Source organism: Leucoraja erinacea, chromosome 26, assembly GCF_028641065.1.
Source record: "Leucoraja erinacea ecotype New England chromosome 26, Leri_hhj_1, whole genome shotgun sequence".
Taxonomy (NCBI): Eukaryota; Metazoa; Chordata; class Chondrichthyes; order Rajiformes; family Rajidae; genus Leucoraja; species Leucoraja erinaceus.
The window spans coordinates 32,862,267-32,877,866 of record NC_073402.1 but is presented as its reverse complement, the minus strand read 5'-3'; the positions used below and the strand labels follow the sequence as shown (position 1 = coordinate 32,877,866).

At 45.5% G+C, this 15,600-nt stretch overlaps 1 protein-coding gene across 2 annotated transcripts in view; it reads left to right on the top strand.

Moving 5' to 3' along the window:
* Window positions 1-15,600, top strand: part of LOC129709970 (importin subunit alpha-7) — a 56,032-nt gene that overhangs the window by 16,570 nt on the left and 23,862 nt on the right. For both annotated transcript variants that reach the window (XM_055656687.1, XM_055656688.1), the window contains exons 4-6: window positions 1,819-1,918; window positions 7,754-7,848; window positions 12,709-12,840. In XM_055656687.1, coding sequence (XP_055512662.1) covers window positions 1,819-1,918; window positions 7,754-7,848; window positions 12,709-12,840 — 327 coding nt within the window. The remainder of the gene's footprint in view (window positions 1-1,818; window positions 1,919-7,753; window positions 7,849-12,708; window positions 12,841-15,600) is intronic.

Below are 15,600 nucleotides of genomic sequence, written 5' to 3'. Positions count from 1 at the left end.
CAGGGAGACACACAAACACAGGGAGACACACACACACAGGGAGACACACACACACACAGGGAGACACACACACACACAGGGAGACACACACACACACACACACACACACACACAGAGACACACACACAGACACACACACACACAGGGACACACACACACACACACACACAGACACACACACACACACACAGAGACACACACACACAGGGAGACACACACACACAGGGAGACACACACACACACAGGGAGACACACACACGGAGACACACACACACAGACACACACACACAGGAGACACACACACACAGGGAGACACACACACACACAGGGAGACACACACACAGGGAGACACACACAGGGAGGCACACATACACACACAAGGAGGCACACACAGGGAGACAGACACACATAGCGCACACACACACACACACAACACGTGTCCTTCCCCCTCCCTCCCTCCTCCCCTTCCTCCCTCCTGCCCCCATCCCCACGCTTTCTCCTTTCTCCCCCTCCCACCCACCCTCTTTCCTCACCCTCCCTCTTTCTTCCCTTTCTCCTTTCCTTCCTTCATCCCCTTTCTACATTCCCTCCCCTTGTCTCTCTTTGCCTCCATCCCTCCCTTTTTTCTTTCCCTCTCTCTCTCTTTCCCCCCTCCCTCTGTTTCCCCGGCCGCCCAATGGGGAGTCTGGCGGGCACGGTGTAGCGTGGATTGGCGTCGTTGGCGCTGTCGTGTTAGTTGAAGGGCAGGGGGGAGCGAGGCTGCAGCGGCGGCCAGCAGCGCTGCACTCACAGTCGGCACACAGAGGCGGACACCCGGCGGCTGCACATCCAACCAAGAGAGAAGAGACGCGGCGTCACTCACAGCCGTCAACTCACGTGCTTCCCCAGACCCCACAGATCACGTGCTTCCCCAGACCCCACAGATCACGTGCTTCCCCAGACCCCACAGATCACGTGCTTCCACAGACCGCACAGACCGCACAGATCACGTGCTTCCACAGACCGCACAGATCACGTGCTTCCCCAGACCGCACAGATCACGTGCTTCCCAGACCGCACAGATCACGTGCTTCCCCAGACCGCACAGATCACGTGCTTCCACAGACCTCACAGATCACGTGCTTCCCCAGACCGCACAGATCACGTGCTTCCACAGACCGCACAGATCACGTGCTTCCACAGACCGCACAGATCACGTGCTTCCACAGACCGCACAGATCACGTGCTTCCACAGACCGCACAGATCACGTGCTTCCACAGACCGCACAGATCACGTGCTTCCCCAGACCGCACAGATCACGTGCTTCCCCAGACCGCACAGATCACTGTTATGGCGCGAAGCGACAAACTGTGCAACAAAGATCGTATAGCTCCGCTATAGGATCCTTGTTGTGCAGGGACTGAAGACAGCGTGAGAATTCTGTCTTCAGCGTGAGGGCATGAGAATTGGCTGAAATGAGTGAGTCTCACGCTCAAAGCGTGAGAGTTGGCAGCCCTGGATACTGTAAATAGGTAATGGCAAAATACTGCAGATTGTTATTTACCAGCAAATATTTCCATTACAATCTCCGTTAAACTTTTCTAGTTATCTCCTGGTGGAGAAAAATGCATATTCATAATTCAAGCACAGTACTTCATGAACAAATGTATCCAGATTTTCTTTGTGTTAGAGTTTGCATTACAAATCTGGGTGGTAGCTCCAGACTTGTTAACTAAGAATACCTTTATAAACCGTTTTCTGTAAAGCCCTTTTGTTCCACCCTCATGTTAAAAAATAAATGATGCCGCTTGAATCTTGAAATTATATTTCCACTTTAGGAGGGGATGATCACAAGAGAAATGGTGCAGATGCTTTTCTCTGATGATACTGAATTGCAACTAGCAACCACTCAAAAGTTTCGTAAATTGCTTTCCAAAGGTAATAAAGCTTCAAATATTTCTTCAATGTTTAGATGGGTGATATGATTGCGTACTAAATAAGTTGTCCGGTCAATAGCTGATGCGAAAATATTTTGTCGTTAAGTTTCTTAATCTGAAAACTTGGTTGTTTGTTAACTTAAAATTGATTTATTTCGACAGTATTGACAAACCACTTGTTAAGTATGTTGCTAATGGAAGTTCAGAGCCTGCATCACGTATTTATTTATCAACACTTAAATTGACCAATGGTCCTTACCATACAAGGAAGCCATTTCTGTTAATGCTGACAACTCCAATACTTAATTTTCTCACAAAGTCTTGACTTTATTTGTGGAAGACATGATTTGTCTGGATAGCATAGAAACAAAGCTTATCACTGTATCCCTTGTCGTGGTGGAGAAGCTCGTGTAGTCCTGCGATCCTGAGAGCGATGCCGTCTGATAGCGAGAGCGAGATCCTGAGAGCGATGCTCCAGGTAGGGCCACCCATGGCGGTAAGGTCAAGGGGGAGGACTCTGACAAAGAGCAATCCAACCAAGACCTCAACGGTGGAACAGGTGGAGGATGATGGCTGACCTTAGTGGAGCGTCACAACGGCTGGGAAGGTGGATGAAGGTTGCAGCAGAAAAGGGTTTCCGGTCGTCTTGGACTCCATGCCACTGGATCCTGACCCAGATCTGTCAAGGACCGTGTGGTGGCTGTCTGTGCACCAGTCTCCCCACGTTAAATAAAGTCACGCACTGGCGTCCTCCAACTCTGGAGACACCCATGGTCAGCCATGACCGAAGTGGGCCTAAGAAGAACACTGTATCTCGGTATGTGATAATAATAAGTCAATACCAATATCAATATGACATTTCAAAAGTGGACAAAAATGCTGGAGTAACTCAGGGGGTGAAGCAGCTTCTATGGAGTGAAGGAAATAGTCAAAACCCTTCTTCACACTCAGCAGCTCCCCCAGCTATGCCACTGTACCGCACTCAATGTTTATTGAAACGTAACTGTCTGATTGGAAAGGCGGATGTATTTGATTTAGTTGGTAAGTGAATCTAGCTAATCCAAGTGAGTTTATTGTCATGTGTCCCTGATAGGACAATGAAATTCTTGCTTTGCTTCAGCACACAGAACATAATAGGCATTTACTACAAAACAGATCAGTGTGTCCATATACTATAATATAAATATATACACACATGAATAAATAAAATGATAAAGTGCAAGTAACAGATAATTGGTTATTAATAATCAGAGTTTTGTCCGGGCCAGGTTTAATAGCCTGATGGCTGTGGGGAAGTAGCTATTCCTGAACCTGGTTGTTGCAGTCTTCAGGCTCCTGTACCTTCTTCCAAAGTTAAATAATATTTCCTGTTGTCAAATGATATCAATATTTAGACTAATTCAACTTCCAGGCATCCCACCATTTTGTGCTATATTGTCCCTGTCTTATAGAATGGCTGCAAAGGAAAATTTGGAAACTATAGACTAGTAAGCCTAATATTTGTGGTAGACAAGTTACCGTGGAGGATTCTGAGGCATAAGATATACATGCATTTGGAAATATGGGGTTGATTTAGGATAGTTAGCATGGCTTTGTGCATGGGTGATTGTGAAGGTCAGGGAAGTAGACTCTATGGACTTCCACAAGCATTAGATAAGGTTCTGCATAGTAGATTATTTTAGGTTAAATCGCATGGATCAACGGAGAGCTAGCTAATTGGATACAGTTTTAGCTTGATGGTCAGAAGCAGAGGGTGATAGTGGAAGGAGCAGCTTTTCAGACTGGAAGCATGTGACTAGTAGTGTGCCTCAGGGCTTGGTGCTGGCCTATTGCTATTTGTCTTTTCTGTTAACAGTTTGGATGAGAATGTTGTGCAAGGCATGCTTAGTAAATTTACAGATGGCACTAAAATAGGTGGTATTGCTTGTGAAGGAATTATAAAGCTGAATATTAATCAACTGGGTAAATGGGCTGAGGAATGACAAATGGAGAAACAACAAACGGTATACAAAAATGCTGGAGAAACTCAGCGGGTGCAGCAGCATCTATGGAGCGAAGGAAATAGGCGACGTTTTGGGCCAAAACCCTTCTTCAGATTGAAGAAGGGTTTCGGCCCGAAACATCACCTATTTCCTTCGCTCCATAGATGCTGCTGCACCCGCTGAGTTTCTCCAGCATTTTTGTATACCTTCGATCTTCCAGCATCTGCAGTTCCTTCTTGAACAACGAACGGTTGCTAGTTTACAAAAAAAGACAGAAAGTGCTGGAGTAACTCGGGGGTCATGCAATATCACCAATATGGTGCGGGGAGGGGAGAACAAGCTTGAAGAGAAGAGGGGCTGGAAAAGTGCAGCAGGTAATAGATGAACAAGGGCGAGAGGGGATGGTTGAACAAAGGTAGAGATAAAAAACAATAGGTATGAACGATTGTGAAGCCAGAGAAAGGAATGTAGGGAGAGTGGAGAGGAGAAATAGGTGCGAGTCCAGATAGGGCACTGGAGAGGGGTGGGAGGGGAGGGGAGGGGTCATAAGTGATCGCAGTAGAATTAGGCCCTCCAGCCCATCATTTACTCTGCCATTCAATCATGGCTGATCTATCATTCCCTCTTATCCTGCCTTCACCCCATAACCTCTTACATCTGTAATAATCAAAAAATTATCTATCTCTGCCTTAAAAAATATCCACTGACTTGGCCTCTACAGCCTTCTGTGGCAAAGAATTCCACAGATTCACCACCCTCTAACTAAATCAATTTCTCCTAATTTCCTTCCCAAAAGAACAGCCTTTAATTCTGAGGCTATGACCTCTAGTCCTGCACTCTCCCACTAGTGGAGATATCCTCTCCACATCCTATCCAAGCCTTTCACTGCTCTGTATGTTTCAATGAGCTCCCCCCTCATTCTTCTAATCTCCAGCGGGTACAGGCCCAGTACCAACAAATGCTCATCATAGGTTAATCTACTCATTCCTGGGATCAATCTTGTAAACTTCCTCTGGACCCTCTCCAGAGCCAGCAAATCCTTCCTCAGTTATGGTGCCCAAAATTGCTCACAATATTCAAAATAAGGCCTTACCAGTGCCTCATAGAGCCTCAACATTACACCCCTGCTTTTGTATACAAGCCCTCTTGAAATAAATGCTAGCATTGAGTTTACTTTCTTTCGATTCGATTTGCAGTTTAACTTTTTGGGAATCCTGCACCAGCACTCCCAAGTCCATTTGCACCTCCGATTTCTGGAATCTCTGCCCATTTAGAAAATAGTTTACACCTTTATTCCCCCTACCAAAATGCATGACTCCGCACTTTGCTACGCTAGATTCCATCTGCCACTTCTCTGCCCAATTTATAACAAGAGGAGTCGAGTATAGGAGCAAAGAGGCCCTTCTGCAGTTGTACAGAGCCCTAGTGAGTCCACACCTGGAGTATTGTGTGCAGTTTTGGTCCCCTAATTTGAGGAAGGGCATTCTTGCTATTGAGGGAGTGCAGCGTAGGTTTACAAGGTTAATTCCCAGGATGGCGGAACTGTCATATGCTGAGAGAATGAAGCAGCTGGGCTTGTACACTGGAGTTTAGAAGGATGAGAGGGGACCTTATTGAAACATATAAGATTGTTAAGGGTTTGGACATGCTGGAGGCAGGAAACCTGTTCCCGATGTTGGGGCAGTCCAGAACCAGGGGCCACAGTTTAAGAATAAGGGGTAAGCCATTTAGAACGGAGATGAGGAAACACGTTTTTCTCACAGAGTTGTGAGTCTGTGGAATTCTCTGCCTCAGAGGGCGGTGGAGGCAGGTTCTCTGGATGCTTTCAAGAGAGAGCTGGATAGGGCTCTTATAGATAGCGGAGTCAGGGGATATGGGGAAAAGGCAGGAACGGGGTACTGATTGTGGATGATCAGCCATAATCACATTGAATGGCTGTGCTGGCTCGAAGGGCCGAATGGCCTACTCCTGCACCTATTGTCTATTGTCACTCTCCCAACTTGTCCAAGTCCTTCTGCAGAATCTCTGCTTTCTCTACACTACCTGCCCTTCCACCTATTTGCGTATCATTGCAAACTTGGCCATAAAGCCTTCAATCCACTTGTTCAAATCATTAATATACAAAGTGAAGAGTAGCGGCCCCAGCCCCGACCCCTGCGGAACTCCGCTAGTCACAGGCATCCAACCAGAAAAAGTCCCCTTTGTCTTCTGCCATCCAGCCACCCTGCTATCCATGCAAGTATCTGCCCATTGATACCGTGGGCTCTCATCTTCCTTAAGGGCCTGTCCCACATTCACGACCTAATTCACAACCTTTGCCAAGTTTGCCCTTAACTCGCAGCATGGTCGTAGGTAGGTCGTAGCAGGTCGTAATGCCAGTCATAGGTACTCGTGGCATCAAGTAGGTCGGGGCGTTTTTTCTAGCATGATGAAAAATGTCCACGAGTAAAAAAAGGTCGTGAATTAGGTCGTGAAAGTGGGACAGGCCCTTTAGCAGCCTTACATGTGGCACCTTATCAAAGGCTTTCCGAAAATCGAAGTAAACAATATCTATTGACTCTCCTTTGTCTGTCCTGCTATTTACTTCTTCAAAGAATTCCAGTAAATTTGTCAAGCAAGACCTCCCCTTCACAAAGCCATGCTGACTTCGGCCTATTTTATCGGGGGGGTGTTAAAGATTATTTCAAATGGGGTAGTTAAAAACTAAAACTGGAGAATTCAATGTTGATACCACTGAGTTGCAAGCTACCCAAGCGGAATATGAGGTTTTGTTCCTCCTGTTTGTGTGTGGCCTCACTCTGTCAATGGAGGGGGCCTAGAACAGAAAGGTCAGTGTGGACATGGCAAGGTTAGCATCCGGGAGATCCGGTAGGCCTTGGCAGAAGTGCGTGTTCGGCAAAACGGTCGCCGAGTCTACGCTTGGTCTCACCAATGTACAGGAGGCAACATCAGGAACAGCAACTGCAGTAGATGAGGTTAGAGATGACAAATGGGGTTTAATTCAGATACGTGGAAGGTGTTGTACTTTGGAATGTCAAATTTGGGTACAACTTTCACAATGAATAGTTGGGCATTGGGGAATGTTGAAGACCAGGTGGACTGTTGTTTCTCTGAAAGTGACGTCACTGTTAGATAGATAGTCAAGGCAGCTTTGGCACGCTGGCCTTCGACAGTAAGATCATTGAGTATTGAAATTGGGATGTTATGTTGCAGTTGTACAAGACATTGGTGTGAGTATTGTGTTAAGTTTTGGTCTCCCTGTTATAGGAAATAAGGCATTAGCTAGAAAGAGTGCAAGTCGTTAATTGCAAGTCCTTTTCCTCTTGTGCTTCTTGAAAAGGAGGTCAACTTTTGTGAATCCCCATTCATCTGCTACGTCACTTGTGTCCAGTGAAGAATAAAAAATCTCAGAGTCCCAGCAATCTCTTGAGTCCTGTGGCATTCTGAGATAAATCTCATCTGGCCTCTTGGGATTTATCCAGTTTTAAACCCGCTAAAGCATGGAATACTTCCTCTTTACGAATGGAGGCTTGCAGTGAAATTTCATCTTCCCCTTCGCTCAATCCTGCAACTAATAAGTCTGTTTCGTTAGTGAACACCAAAGATTGTATTCATTTCTGGCCTCACCTGTACCTTTTGGTTCCACACATATTGCACATATAGAGGCTCTACTCTTTCACTGTTCATTCTTTAGTCCATATACTAAAAATGTCTTCATCTTTACCTTAATCCTGCCTGCTAGTGATATTCAAGTCAATATATGGCCAACATGACAAATTCAAATTGGATGTATTTTTATAAAACATTAAAGACACATTATAAACATAATTTAAATCTTGTGTTTATCTTTATAGAGCCAAATCCTCCCATTGATGAAGTGATCAATACATCTGGCGTTGTGGAAAGATTTGTTGAATTTTTGAAAAGAAATGAAAATTGCACATTGCAGGTAAATGTTATAACCGCACACTCTTTATTTCAGATGCTGTGTGATGGTAATTGCAAGTGCTAAAGGGGAGGAGTGTCTTATTGCTTGGTTTAATATACTTTGTTATGGTTTGTAAGGAAAGGGACTTGAGATGCAGATTGAAGATTGTTCATTTTAAATGCGGCATAGATTGGAGGTGGATAAGCTGCCTCTTTATTCAATAACAGCAAAGAATTGAGAGGGAGAGTCATAAATATAAAAACATAAACCTTTACCTGAGTTTGTAAATTGTATATGTAATATATGGACCGTTGTTTCATACTATATATACTATCTATCCCCCTAATACGTTTGCAAAGGTTTGTCAGGTCCTCCATCAGCCTCCGCAACGCCAAATGTATTAAATTGCAGCACCGTGGCGCAGCTGATAAAGAAACCTGGGATCGATCCTGGTTTCGACCTTGGATGATGTCTGTTTGCAGTTTGTACTTTTTCATGACCAAGGGAGTTTCCTGGTACTCCAGTTTACTCGAACGACCCAAAGACCTGCAGGTTTGTAGATTAATTGGCCTCTGTAAATTGCCTCGAGTATGTAGGGACAATATACAGACTAGCAGCAAAGTAAGATAACATTGAACTAATGTGAACTGTGATCGATAGTCGGTGGCCATAGGGCCTGTTTCCATTCAATTTATCAAAAACTGAGCCTATACTTACAGTCTCCAAAGCTGAAATCATCCATTCCAGGTAACATCTTGGGGAATCTTCATTGCAATGCTCTCCAGTGCAATCATATCCTTCCTACTGCATCTGGTAGCAAGAATTATACAAAGCACTGTAGTTGTGGCCAAACTAATGTTTTATAAAGTTGTGCTGGGACATTCATAGAAACATAGAAAATAGGTGCAGGAGAAGGCCATTCGGCCCTTCGAGCCTGCACCGCCATTCAATATGATCATGGCTATCATCCAACTCGGTATCCTGTACCTGCCTTCTCTCCATACCCCATGACACCTTTAGCCACAAGGGCCACATCTAACTCTTAAATATAGCCAATTAACTGGCCTCAACTACCTTCTGTGGCAGAGAATTCCAGAGATTCACCAGGAACAATCTTCCTGCATCTTCCTGTCCAACCCCTTAAGAATTTTGTTCAAGAAGGAACTGCAGATGCTGGAAAATCGAAGGTACACAAAATTGCTGGAGAAACTCAGCGGGTGCAGCAGCATCTATGGAGCGAAGGAAATAGGCGACGTTTCGGGCCAAAACCCTTCTTCAGACTGATGGGGGGTGGGGGGGGGGAGAGAAGGAAGGAAAAGGGGAGGAGGAGGAGCCCGAGGGCGGGCGGATAGTAGGGTGGGAGGAGACAGCTAGAGGGTTAAGGAAGGGGAGGAGACAGCAAGGGCTAGCAAAATTGGGAGAATTCAATGTTAATGCCATCCGGACGCAAGGTCCCCAGGCGGAATATGAGGTGCTGTTCCTCCAATTTCCGCTGTTGCTCACTATGGCAATGGAGGAGACCCAGGACAGAGAGGTCGGGTTGGGAATTGGAAAACATTCTTCACTGTGGTGGAAGGCAATAACTTTCAGTCAGTCCTCCTTTGTTCATCCTTGGTCGGGGCCATGAACCCTCCGCAGTCGCCGCTACGGATGGCCCGATGAACAGGCCCTCTCGTTGGGATACTCGAAACTCTGACGTCGGGATGGACGGACACTCCGCGGCTTGGAGGTCCCGAATCGGCCACTTCCTACCGGAGACCGGGGCTTCACGATGTTATAGGCCGCAGGCCGGCGGTCGGAGCTCTTCTCCAGCGATCCCCAGCAAGGGATCCAAGGCTCCGCGATGGAAAGTCCACACCGCGCGCGCCCTCGGCTAGAAGCTCTGCAGACCGCGACTTCAGGATGTCGTAGTCCGCGGGCCAGCGATCGGAGTACTTCTTCTGGCGATCCCCGGCAAGGGATCGTCCAGCTTCGCGATGGAAAGTCCGCGCTGTGCCCGCTGCTGAAGCTCTAGGCCCCAACTCTGGGAAAAGCCGCACCAATCCAAGCTGTTAGGTCACGAGGGAGGGCGGAATGCAATTTGGAGAAAAGTCGCATTCAACCGAGGTAAGTGACTAAGAAACAGTTTCCCCCCAATTGAAGTTTTTAGTAAGTCTTGTTCTTCGTCTGTTGGAGAAATGGACTTCTTAATGTGGGGAGAAGGGGGTAACTATATTTCTAGGTCCCTACCTGATCGGTGAGGCAGCTTTTTCTCCGGGTTGCCCTGTCGACCCGTCCTCGTGGCGTACCAGCGGGCGTGGAGCGCCGTTTCCTGGCGGGGACCGGCCAGCACCTCGACTTCGTTGGCGGCACAGCGTTGGAGCGCTATCGCGGAGCGGAGCAGGCGATGCCTTGCCTGGTTCGACGCGCTGGATCAACGCGCTGGAGCTCCGGTGAGCTGTGATCGCTGAGATCAACACGTCCGGGCTGCGGGTCTGCGGAGCGGAGCGGGCGGTGCAGACTCAAACATCGGGAGCCTGGGAGCTCCAAACCGGCGCGGCCTTGTCGGCTTCAGAAGCCGCAGTCCCCAGCTAGGAAGCGGCCGTTCCAGGTGGCCCAGTCGCTGTGAGGACTCTCCCGACGCCGGGGCAACACCACCCGGCCAGAATGGCCAGGAACACCGGTCCTCCGTAGAGGCAATAGCGGTGGCCTGACTTTGGGTGAACTGGGGATGGGGACTGGACATTGTGCCTTCCCCCACAGTGGTAACCATTGTGGGGGGATGATTTACTTGTGTGTAAGTAAACATGTTAGTCTGTGTCCAAGATGGCTGTCGGAAGGGAGAGTGGACGCTAGCGCGCTTTAGCTGCCGCTGCTTTCTCTTCACATTGTGTTTTTCGATTTTTTGTCTTTGGAGTGATTTCTGTCTTTAATTTGTGTTTTGGTGATGTCCTTATTATTCTTTTTACTCCGACTATATGTTTTTTTCTCTTCTGTTAATTTCTGTAAGGTGTCCTTGAGACTTTGAAAGGCGCCCGAAAATAAAATTTATTATTATTATTATTATTATTATTATTATTAGGTAGTGACCAGACCTATATGTGGTAAGTGGACGTACCACTGTTTGATACATTTAATTGTTCAAGGAGAACTAGAAGGGATCAATTAACAGAATATTCAGTGCTGGAGAATGTAATGTTGATAATACTATCTATCCCTTTGAATTGTATAATTTGGCAAGATTGAATTTGTCTTGCTCTCTGTGGGCAGGATAATTCTTCAAATGGTTGGCTAGATGTAGTGGTTATTTTCTCTGCAATGCAATGCAGGGCAGCACAATGCTATAGCAGTAGTGCTGCTATATAGAAACATAGAAATTAGGTGCAGGAGTAGGCCATTCGGCCCTTCGAGCCTGCACCGCCATTCAATATGATCATGGCTGATCATCCAACTCAGTATCCTGTACCTGCCTTCTCTCCATACCCCCTGATCCCCTTAGCCACAAGGGCCACATCTAACTCCCTCTTAAATATAGCCAATGAACTGGCCTCAACTACCCTCTGTGGCAGAGAGTTCCAGAGATTCACCACTCTCTGTGTGTGAAAAAAGTTCTTCTCATCTCGGTTTTAAAGGATTTCCCCCTTATCCTTAAGCTGTGACCCCTTGTCCTGGACTTCCCCAACATCGGGAACAATCTTCCTGCATCTAGCCTGTCCAACCCCTTAAGAATTTTGTATGTTTCTATAAGATCCCCTCTCAATCTCCTAAATTCTAGAGAGTATAAACCAAGTCTATCCAGTCTTTCTTCATAAGACAGTCCTGACATCCCAGGAATCAGTCTGGTGAACCGTCTCTGCACTCCCTATATGGCATATTACAGCATCAGAGACCCAGGTTCGATCCTGACTACAGGTGCTATCTGAATGGAGTTTGTACATTCTCTCTGTGACCTGTGTGGGTTTTCTCTGGGTGCTTCGGTTTCCTCCCACACTCCAAAGACAAACAGATTTGAAGGTTAATAGGCTTTGGTAAAAAATTGTAAATTGTCCCTCATGTACATGGTGATAGCTGGTCGGTGGGCCGAAGGACCTGTTTCCATGCTGTATCTCTAAAGACTAAAGAAAAAAGTCTAAAAATAGACAATATTCAGGCATGTCTGATAAATGATCAGCAGATGCATCAATATATCACAATACATGAAGTCACATATCATCGTGGCTTGGAAAATGAGACTTAATAATGCCAATATTAGGTATCATAGTGGAACAGCATTATTAGAGGCATGCTAGAGCACAGGAAGCAAGAATTTAAAAAAAGCTTCAGAAATAATAACATTGAGGAATTACCCAATATTGATTGAAGCACAAGGTTTGAACAGAGGAAAGGAAGTCCCAAACCACTCGGAATGGAAAAGTCCTGCTAATGGTGAAGATGAGAAGAGACAGCAAGGTCTAGCTGCACCGACAGCAATGTGGCAGGTGGAGAATGATGTCGAAAAATGTAAAGTTATCCACTTCTGTCGATAAAAAAATTAATGATACATGGATTTTACATGATGAGAGATGGGGAAATGTTAATGTTCAGATGAGTGTGAAATTTCTTGTACACAAGGTACTGCAGAGCAATATGTAGCCAGCTGGGCTTTGATGAAACCACATCTGGAGTGTTGTGCACAAAGTTAATCTCCTTTCCTGCTACAGGGTGAGCACAACACATTGGTCGGATCGGTTATGAGATGACAGGCCTGTCACATGAGGCATTAGGATGTTGGCTCATATGTTCAAATTTAGGTGAATGAGATGTGACTTCATTGAAATGTACAAAATTCTTTGAAGTCTTGACAAGGTTGATACTGGGAGGATATATTCACTTGTTGGTTTTCACTTTGTTTTTCTTTTCAAGTTTGAAGCAGCGTGGGCTTTGACAAATATAGCATCTGGAACATCTCTCCAGACCAAGGTGGTCATAGAGGCTGGTGCTGTTCCCATTTTTATTAAGCTACTAAACTCTGAGTTTGAAGATGTTCAAGAACAGGTAAGATGCCATTTCCATTTTAACACCAGAAAGACCAAGTCTTGTTTTTTCAATGTCAATATTTGTGAGTCCTGAAGGACATCATAGACCAAGTGTTCCCACGATAAAGATCAAATATCCTCTATAAAGCCCCTGACTATCACCTTCCCATTTGCTATGGAATCTCTACCAATCCTTTGATCAGGACTCCTTGCTATTGGTTCTTCTGTTACTGATAGCAATTGTTAGTCAGTTTTACTCTACAGAAATGGGGCTTTAGCCCACCACATCCATGCCGACCTTTTTACCCATCTATGTTGATCCCATTTGCCTGCATACATCTTGCCTATTCCGTGTCTATCTAAATATCTCTTAAATATGATCATCATATTTTATTACTCTATCTATGCTTCTCATAATCTTATATTACTTCTACCAGGCCATCGCTTAGCTTCTTGTATTGCAAGGAAAACAAGCCGAGCCGATCCAATCTCTCCCCATAACTAAAGTCAAGCAAATCACGCAAAAGGCTGGTGAACCACTTCTGTACACTCGAGTCAACCACGTCCTTCTGATAATATGGTGACCAGCACTGCACACAATACCCCAAATGTACCCCACGTGTAACCAGTGCTTTATAAAGTTCAAGAGTACTTATTTGTCATCCACACTGAATATGAACTAGATGCATAGATAGATACATAGAAAATAGGTGTAGGAGGAGGCCATTCGGCCCTTCGAGCCAGCACCGCCATTCATTGTGATCATGGCTGATCATAACCCGTGCCTGCCTTTTCCCCATTCCCCTTGATTCCGCTAGCCCCAAGAGTTCTATCTAACTCTTTTAAATTCATTCAGTGAATTAGCCTCCACTGCCTTCTGTGGCAATGCAATGCAGTCAGCGGAAAGACTACATGATTACAATCAAGCTGTCCACAGTGTACAGATACAGGATGAAGGGAATAACGTTTAGTGCAAGGTAAAGTCCGATTAAAAATATTCTGAGGTTCTCCAATGAGGTAGATGGTTGGTCAGAACTGCTCTCTAGTCGGTGATAGGATGGTCCATTTGTCTGATAATAACTATTTAAAACATGTTGAATCGGGTTATATACTGCCACGTAGTACGAAATTTCCGTATTTTGTACGGAAATACGATTAGAATACAGATGTACGGTTTTGTGTTAAATACAGATTTTACTTCGGAGTCACGTGAGTGACTACGTGAAGAAGGCCGTCCAGGCACATTACGCAGCGACCACGGTAGGAGATGTGGAACCTCCAAGCGGTGAGTGAAAGAAAACTTGAGCGTAAGTATTTGACTTTCATTTCAGGCAGCTTTTCTCCGTGGAGACTGCGTGCAGAGACACAGGCAAGTCTTATGTATGGAGAAAGGTGGGAGGAAGAATGGTAAGCGCACCGCAGTAAGCACTCAATAAGACAAAGTGTCTGAGAGTAGCGGGCGCTCGACTAAAATGTCGATTGTAAAGAAATAATTATTTTACACGGGGGAAAAAGTCCCGTTGAAATTCCCACAGAGGGAGCAAGGCCATAAATAAATAATAGGGTTGGAAGACTCGGAGGAGTCTGAACTATAGAATTTATAAACTGGAATTCCTCATGGGTAAAACAAACTCCAGAAGGAGTATAAAAAACGCGGCTTAAAGAGCAACCGCATGGAACACCCAGAAGAGGTTCTGGGAAACGTTGGCCCAGATTTGAGCCAGCGACTGAAATGCCTGATGATAAAGATGAATATATGGGCTGACCTGACAGGGAGGCAGCACCAGAAATGTCTGAAAGACAATACAGGCGTTGGTCTACAGGAGACCCAGAATATGGAGCAGCACCCAAAAGTGGGCTGCCAATATACAGCTCAATGGAAGAGCTTGATGTACCGCAAAGAGGGACAAAAAAGCGTAGGCTTATGAGAGAGCCATCGCATGAAATACCTGATGATGAATATCCAGGTGAAACCATTATGAGGAGGAATATCTAGAATACTCTGATAACGAATCATATAAGATACAAGATACATTTAATTGTCATTTGGACCCCTTGAGGTCCAAACGAAATGCCGTTTCTGCAGCCATACATTACAAACACATAGACCCAAGACACAACATAATTTACATAAACATCCATCACATCGCTGTGATGGAAGGCCAAATAAACTTATCTCTCCATAAGGACCAGAGCCCACACAAAAAAGAAATGTACCAGGGCTGGTCCATAAGTTCTCTAGTCCCAGAAAAAAGGGACAACCTCTAAAATAGGATATAGCAGAAGTATAAACACCTGCTTTCCCATCATTTGGAAGAACCAAGGATGGATGAGATTGAGAACAATTATGAAATCCCGTAGAATTGCGATCTGCTAGTAGTCCCATCTGTCAACAGTGAAGTGTGGAGTTATGGGCACTGCAGTATGCGTTCAAGAAATTAGGTAAAGTGGGCACTAAGAATGTGGTCAAGCATCACAGCATTGCCAGAGACCTGGAAGAAGGAAATGTGACAACATCACATCAGGATGTTATGGGAATGATGTGTAATGCACAATTTGAAATAAACTGTATTCGCAAAAATGCGATAAGACCTAACATACATCCTTAGTTTGCAGGGCTCTGTAAACCATCTAATATACAATTGCCATAACGAAGGCAATATTCATACCAAAGGGTGGCTGGAACTGGTGAAGGAACAAGTCGCTCGTACCCGCATACACGATATTGGTGTATGACCCCAGGATGTGGAGGACATGGTTATTCCCACAAGGGGCAAGG